This window comes from Populus euphratica, unplaced genomic scaffold, assembly GCF_000495115.2.
Source record: "Populus euphratica unplaced genomic scaffold, PopEup_1.0 scaffold132.1, whole genome shotgun sequence".
NCBI classification, from domain to species: Eukaryota; Viridiplantae; Streptophyta; class Magnoliopsida; order Malpighiales; family Salicaceae; genus Populus; species Populus euphratica.
The window spans coordinates 177,918-186,823 of NW_011500019.1; the positions used below are offsets into that span (position 1 = coordinate 177,918).

The window sequence follows — 8,906 nt, forward strand, 5'->3', positions numbered from 1 at the left end:
TGCCATGAAGATTGAACTATTACAGAAAGCAAGAGACAAGCTTATCATATTATTGCATATTATCAGAAATGGCGATGAAATTAGACTACAAACTTACAAATTTCCAACCCCATTTAGACCAAACCAAAAACAACCTTACCCCCGTCATAACAATTAACAAGAGTTATGGCTTATCAACAACAGACCTGAAAAAAATTACTAATAGACCAATTCAAAAGTGGCCAAAAAAAGAAAAACTTCCCTTTATTCCTCGCCATCCTCTCCTGCAAAACTCAGAGCCTGACAAACAGAGTCCCCTGCTTCAGCCTCTTCGATGCAAAAGTATGGTTTCTTCCCAACCAAATCAGCCACTCTTTTCGCAGCCCCTGAATCTCTTGGAGTCTCGGCAACACACCTGACAGTCCTAATCTTTGGCAACACATCAGCCACTGTAGAAACTGTCGGCGGAGATTTGCCTTCATCATCACCCTTATACACCACTACTTCAATTGGAATCTCCCACTTCTTCTTCACTCTACCACTGTCCATTCTCTGACACGCCCCATTTCCTCGCGAAGCCCTCCCCTTATTAACATCTTCCTTCTCATTATCCGGCAAAGACCTCTTCCGAGCCTCGCTAGCAGTTAGATTCCCATTAGACTGATTTGTTCCAATCTGATTATACCTACTAGCCACCACCCGTCCGGGCTTCAAGGGTTTCTTATTAGTAACAGATTTTTCTCCATCTTTGAATAGATTCTTTGGCTGAATTGAAGCAATAATCCCATCTTCTTTCTTCACTGATCTTCTAGACCCCACAGTAGTAACAGCCTGTTTAGGAAATTGAATCTTGGACACATTTTTTCGCGATCTTGGACTAACACTTAAGCTTTTTCCTCTCTCTTTAGTTGCCTTTAATTCATCTATCTCTTCAAGCTTCCAAAAACAAGATTTCCGCCGATTCTGAATCGAAACAGGAGTGTTCATGTCTGGTTTCCCACAGAATAACCTTGATTTGGATCCGGATAAAATCTCACTTGGCCCTAAACTGACTCCTCTTCGATTAATCTTCGATTTAGAACTTGGGATCAACGGTTCCTCAATCTTGACACTCTGTTTCTGATCCATAAATTTTGCAGCCACAATCCTCCCTCTCTTCTCAATAGTCTTTGATATATTCCTCTCTACCTTTTCAAGCCTAAGTGCTTCAAGTCTTGAAGATAAACGCTTAATCTCTCTCTCAATCTCTTCAATCTCCATATCAATCTTTTTCTCATCACGATTCTTGATCTCTTCATTCTTTTCCACCATCTTAGAAACCCCAATCTTCAAAGAACTACTGCCGAGTGAGTTAACTAGATTGGTATTTGATTGAAGTGGCTTGGTGGGGCTTGAAGAATTGACAAAAACAGGAGATGATAGTTCACAAACTGGGCTAAGATTCTCTTTACTTCCATTGGATTCAAGACTTTGAGTCCACCAAGAAGACTTAAGATTCAAAGAATCCTCTGATTCTCCATTATCAAACGCTGCATTGTTCCATATTTGAACTTCTGGGGCATCAACCGCATCTGGGTATTGAAGAAGACTACTCATCTTTCTTGTTGCACTATCAAAATGGGGGGTTTTCTTTGTTCTTTTCACAAATCAAGATTTGACCTTTTTCAAAGGAATCTGTGAGTTTTTGAGAGAGAGAGAGAGAGAGAAAAGGTGAGGATTATTTGAGTTTAATGAGGGATTTTTGGGGTGGTTTTGTGTTGTTTTAAAGATTTTTTGATCGTTGGAGAAAAAGTATACGTTGGAGCCTGATGGTGGAATACTGACAGTTCCATAAACGGCTTATACTAGACGCTCCCCTTTTGATTTAAAGGGTTATTTGTCAAGAAAAAAAAAAGGAAAATTTTGTGCGGGATGGGAACTGGATGCATTGTTTATTTCCTGTTTGATGAGTAAGAAAGAGCATATTTGAATAGTGTTAAAGGGTTTTTGGGAGTAAATTTTGTTAAAATTTAAAAATATTATTTCAATAATTTTTTGAGAGAAAAGAAGCTATTATAATTCCTAATATTTTTTAAACCTGATCAATCTATTTAATATATCATTCTTTATTCATATGTTATTTAATTCATATGTTATTTAATTTATGTATAGTAAACTAGATGAGTATTAATTGAATTAATTTATAATTCGATTAAAATCTAGTTTAATTTTTAAAAATAAAATTTAAAATCATAAAACTTTAATTTTTTATTAAAAATTAAAAATTAATTTATTTTATTTAATTCAAATTAAATCAAATTAATCCATATAATCATGTCATAGTTATATAATACGTTGGAGAAAAAGTATACGTTGGAGCCTCATGGTGGAATACTGCCAGTTCCATAAACTGCTTATACTAGACGCTCGCCTTTTGATTTAAAGGGTTATTTGTTAAAAAAAAAAAAAAAAAGGAAAATTTTGTGCGGGATGGGAACTAGATGCATTGTTTATTTCCTGTTTGATGAGTAAGAAAGAGCATATTTGAATAGTGCTAAACGGTGTTTGGGAGCAAATTTTGTTAAAATTAAAAAAAAAAAAAATAAAGTTTTTAAATTATTTTGATGTGTTAATGTTAAAATTAAATTTTAAAAAATTTAAAAATATTATTTCAATAATTTTTTTTTGAGAGAAAAGAAGTTATACTTCTAAATATTTTCTAAACCTGATGAATCTATTTAATATATATTCTTTGTTAATATGTTATTTATTTTATGTATAATAAACTAGATGAGTATTAATTGGATTAATTTATAATTCAATTAAAATCTAGTTTAATTTTTAAAAATAAAATTTAAAATGACTTAACTTTGAAATTTTATTAAAAAATAAAAATTTATTTATTTTAATTAATTCAGATTAAATCAAATTAATCCACATAATCATGTCATAGTTATATAATGATAATCAGGATCAAACAAGATTTAATAACTTTGATTTGAATAGGAAATGACCGATGATTACTACTACGAAATTGGGCCGCCCTCCCATAGCCGATGATACTTTGGAAGTTAGGGGGAGAAGGCAAGAAAATCATAATAACCCGTATGACTAATAATCTCATTAATCATTTTGTTAGCAAGATCGAGGAGGTAAAAAATCATAATTATATCCTTCAAGTTGGTTTCTTTTTTTTTTTTTCAATTAGATGGTATAAAATATTTTCATATGATTAAGGGTTGATAAATCAGCATATGGATCTGATGATCCTCTCAACACTGCTAAGAATCTCAGTATGCAAGCAACCGAACAGCAGATTGTTGTAAGAAAGAAATACACAGTGAATTTTATTCCCTTTCAAGCAAAATGATTAGTTAAAATTGGAAGAAAATGGAGCTGCTCTTCCTTGACGTATCAGTTCATATCACAGCAGCAAAAAGAACCCAGAAAGGAAGTATCAGCTGCAAGTCTGTAACACACAGCAGGCTCCAGGATACTCAGTGTCCCCATGAGCAGGTACCTTGCCTCCATGTTGCCACAATAATACAGACAGTTCCCGGCTGAAGAGTCAAAGGAGAAAAGATAAGATTAAATAAATAAATGCACAGTACCGAAGGAGAAGGCACCACACATATTTAAAAGAAATCTTGCTTACACTTAAAATAAATATTTCCTTAATTCATCATGTGTAATTGGACTGAATTCCAAGAAATTTGTTGACAAGGATCATATTAGATGCTCAGCAAAAATGAAGGACTAATCAAATGACAAGCCAGATTCTATTAGCATTGTTCAATAATAATCAGTTGCAGAAGCAAGCAGAATTTTAGCTACAAAAAGAGGGCTGACTTTTTTGAAGGATTTAGGCATCCAGTTTTTGGAATCCCAGGGATTAATTAATTTGTTACATAAAGATATAAGTAATAATTTATACTCTGCCAAACTATCAAAACATAGTTAAATCTGTTAAGGGATTGGTTGAAAGTGTGATTATAATTGTTTTTTAAATAATTTTTTGTATTAAAAATCTAAAATACATGTTAATAATATTTTTTATTTAAAAAAATTATTTTTGATATTAATATATTAAAATAATTTTAAAACAATAAAAATATATTAAATTAAAGTAAATTAAAAAATTAAAATTTTTAAAAAATATTTTTAAAATGTTGAAACAAACATGAAACCTTCTCTGAACTATTGTTATTCATATTATCGGATTAAAGGCTTAACTTGAATATTAAATTTATTAAAAAATATAAAAAATTAATTTTAAAATATTTCAATTTTTTATAAAATGTTATTTAAAACACAATTTTCAAACAGTGTTTTAAATAGTTAGAAATGCCATTTAAACTGATTGGTTATCCATCTCATAAATATTATGTATGATTTGATCAACATGCGCATTTCATGTGATTTTTTTCAATAATCGAATACAAAGATGAGTAGTTATTCGATTATTAAATAAAATAAATTATTTGAATGATTAAAGATTTATTCACATTTTTTTTTAATTATCATTGCATTATAATCCACTCACAGTTACAATATCAATTTATTTAAGATATTGAAAAAAAATTAATTTTTTTATTAAAGCTAAAATAGAAACTACAAGAAACACATAATTTTATTATTACATGTAAATAAAAGAGGATATAATATTGAAGAGATCTATTCAAATATTATAATTATAGTTAAAAACTTTTTAGCAATTAGTTTCTGTTTCAAATTATAAATTATACAAAAATATCATTCTTATTTCCAATTAATTGTATATATTTATATGTTTCAAAGACCTGAATTTTATTTTCATCGTTAAATTTATTTTGATTTAAGTGGCTAAATTTAATTTGTTATAATTAAGTGGCTAAATTTAAATTTAAATTTGTTAGACCAGGTAGTTGATTATTTATTAAGTTTAAGATAATATTTTCAAGATAGAATTGAATCATTAGATTATTTTTCTATTAAAGAATGTTAATCAAAATATAATTACTGTGAGATGTCTTTTTGAAATACAAAATATCTCATTTCCGGCAGATCTTGAGAATTAAACTGTTATAGTTTTTATAATAATATATTTTATCCATTATATTAATTAAAATTAAGATAGAGTAAATAAAATATATATTCATTAAAAACACAAAATCTTGCTCTGTACAATTTTTTTCTTAACAAAGTCACATTAATCTATCCCTGTAATCCTGGATAGAATGTTCACAATTACACTCCAACTCGCCCAGTCAATTCAATCTCCTCTTAATACTTCACAACTCACCGAGTCAAAACTCGCTCTCACCACCGAGTCAATCATCCTCTCTCTTAAACATGAGTCTCCTTGCTATCTCCTCACCCCTGACCCCAGCAATTTAAGTACATCACTCGTCTAAGAGAATCATCATTTTGCCTCAGTCCTCCTTCTAATCCACAACTCCCAAAAACTCCACCACAATCCGATTCAACTGAACCAGCAAGTGGCCGAATCTCCGTGGCATCTCCTCGGGAGAACACCCTCATCTTACCTTGTTGCAGTGATTTTAAGTTCGATTTCCACCCTTGATCAGGGTGCCTAACTGCAGCCACGGTAGCTGCCACCCAAACTCGGTTCAAATAACTCATCTTCCAGGCCTTTCCGATATATCGGCAGAAAAAATTACAAAAAATTACGGAGGGAGGAATTTTAAGCTTGCTTGAGTGCTGGGAGGGAGGGCTGGGTGTGTGGTTTTATAGAGGGAAAAGTGCTTGTGGTTTTGTAAAACAGGAAGTGGTTTCCTTCGATAAAGTGGTTTGGGATAGGAGTCGATTAGTGGTGGGCCTGAGGATCGACGTTTGATGTTTTGTACAGAAGTGAAGTTTTTATCACGATAAATTGTGTATTGATGTGCTTGGAATTTCAAATGTCTAAAAACTTTTGTATTTTTTCCATATATTTTAATGAGATTTTATTTTGAATGGGTATAATTACTTTTTGGGTAGCAACCACACCATTATATATAATTTCTTAATAAAATATTTTATACTATGATTATCGTTTAATAAAAGCCAAACATTATAATAAGTATAATTCTTTTTCTCGCAAAAATACCTATCACGATCTAAGAAAAACTCTCCAATAGAAAAAATATTGTTTATAATAAATTTTGTAAAAAAATTAATTTTAGATAAATGTGATTATAATTTTAAATTTAAATTTAATTTTTATATTTTTTTAACTTATGTTGAGTAAAGGAAATTAACGTACTATATTTGAGAATTAATATATTGTTGCTTTTATTTTTATTTTTTTTAATAAAGTGGAAGGGTTCGATAAAACGAAAGAAAATGATTCACTGAAGCGTGGAATTATCACGAGAAGAAATGACGATAAAGTGTAATCTTGTAACAGGTAAAGGGAGCAACAGGTGTCGACCTTATCTACAACCCACGGTTCATCTTTATCTGACCAATAACAGCTCAACACTCTTATCAAGTGGGGTCCCACAGGAATTGAAGTTAATTTTGTCTTTTTCTTGAAGTGCTAGACCACGTGATGAGGGGACACGTGCTGTGACGAGATTCGGACATGGCTCTTTGTCTGAATGGGCAGGCAGGGATGTCACGTGCTGGAAGATCCATTATTGTAGTTGTTGTAGACTTGTATTGATGGTAAAAGATAGTGCTAGCATGGAGGGATGCTAGGGAAGCTTCCAAAGCGATGCCGTTTGATTGAAGATAGTGGTGTTTACAAGGAGACATCATGTGAATAGATTTCCCAGTGGATGGTTGATGGAATTTGGATTTTTTTTTATAAATATTTGTTTTCAAACTAGTTGCTAGGCATGATGGAAGGATTCAATTGAACAATGTTTAATACTTTGAAAACTATTACAAAAATTAATTGAAGGATCCAATTGAAAATGGTTGGCAAGGTGAGAACTAGCTGGATTTTTATTTTATTTTATTAGTTGTGATGATGGCATATTGGTTTAACCTTTGCTGAGTGCCCGTTCTTTTACAATTATTTTATACTATAGTTATCATAAATTACTTGAGTTATAAGTTGTTGGATTAATTCTAAAATGATATTTGATCATTTCAATTTAGATATTTTAAAAGAATTATTAAATTTAATCTGGTTAGATTTGATTTTATTAACTATTAATTACTTGTATTATTGGATCACTTATTGGATCAAGTTTAATAATTATATTTTATTTTATTTTTATAAATATCAAAATTAAAAATTATTTTCCTTTTCCTTTTCCTTTTCCTATAGGCATTTCTATTGAGATTGCTTAATGAGTTTTATTATATATTTTCAATAAACAGTTTCATTATATTTTTTTCAAATTAGTTTCTAGGTATGATGGAAGGATTCAATTGAAGAATGTTTAATACTTTGAAATCTATTAAAAAAATTAGTTCAAGGATCCAATTGAAAATGATTGGCAAATTGAGAGCTAGGTTGATTTTTCTTTTTGAGTCATGATGATAGATCATTGGTTTAATCTTTGTTGAGTGCCCCTTTTTGACAATTATTATACATTATAGTTATCAAAATAATTCGGGTTGTAAACTTGTTAGATTAAGTTTTTGCAATGAAAATGATTTTAACTTGGATGTTTTTAAAAAATTATTAAAGTTGACTTGATTAGATTTAATATAATCAACCATTAATTATTAGATTATTAGATTATTTCCTTGAATCAAATTTAATGAATATATTACTAAAATTAAAAATCATTTTCCTTTTCCTTTAGGCATTTCTATTGGCATTGCTTAATGAGTTGCATTATATATTTTCAACAAATAGTAATGAAAAAGAAAGGAAAATAACTTTGGTACCATCCAAATATGTCTTGCATAGACGCAGCTAAAGGGGCAGTGTTCCTTTTTTTTTTCTTTTTCTTTTACTAGAGGAAGAAGGTATCGCACAAGAGCAACAGCAAGCAGATACAAGTAGGAATCATAAAGGAGGCAGGGAAAAGAAATCAATGGTGTGGTCCCTATCATAGAGGAGATAATAATCATATAGTCAAAGTTTGTGGGCTAACCATGTCCTTACTGCATGGTGGGAGGAAATCCTTAACAAAACCCCATTGATTTATCTAGTTTAAAAGCAGCATAAATAATTAAAAAAATAAAAACATAATTTTGCAAAAGTAAAAAATCAAAATGAAGTGTTTAAAAAATTTAAGAGGGTAATATATTAAATTAATTTGAATTAATCTAAATTAATATATAAAATCTATTATCTGAATTATAAAACTATCATAATCTTATAGAAGTTAAATTAAAAAAAAAATATTGAAACTCGATTTTCAATTAACTCAATGTGAATGAGTGAAATTAAAAATAGATAAAAAAAACTCAAGTTCACCGGATTAATTTATTAAATCTAGATTATGAATCTTGGATAAACTAATAAAAAATCAATCAAAATAAATTATGAAATTCAATTTCAAATTAATCTAATAATATGATAAAATTAAAAAAAATAATCAATTAAAAAAATCAGAATCAATCCTCTAAATCTTTGACTCGCATTATTTTACTAAAATAATTTTATATAAAATAAATAAAAATAAATTATGAAATTAATTTTTTATCCAACCTAAGTATTAAAAAATAAAAAAAATAATTACAAAATATATGGAAATTTTAATAAACAAAACTTTATAAGATGAAGAAGAATGATTTTCACTTATCAATTAGTTTCTGTTAATAATTTAAAGGTTTAAATATAGAAATATTAAAATAAAAACATACTTTTTCAACCAACCCATTGAAATTTATGAATCTACATTGTGATATTTCAATTATCAAAGAGAGGTCCACCTAGCAACTTTAATGATGAGTTTATATAAATTCAAGGATAGAGATCATGACTGCCCTTTAGATGGCAATTTACGGGGACAAGGAGAATTGATTTCAACCTTTTTAGATTAAAGTTCCACTTAACTTTG

The 8,906-nt window shown here is 29.4% G+C and overlaps 1 protein-coding gene across 1 annotated transcript; it reads right to left on the reverse strand.

The window, feature by feature from the left end:
- On the reverse strand, positions 1 to 1,775 carry LOC105141809 (uncharacterized). Its single transcript, XM_011049173.1, has one exon. The coding sequence runs from the start codon at positions 1,573 to 1,575 to the stop codon at positions 244 to 246; it is 1,332 nt and encodes a 443-aa protein (XP_011047475.1). The 5' UTR covers positions 1,576 to 1,775; the 3' UTR covers positions 1 to 243.
- Positions 1,776 to 8,906: the final 7,131 nt, after the last annotated feature.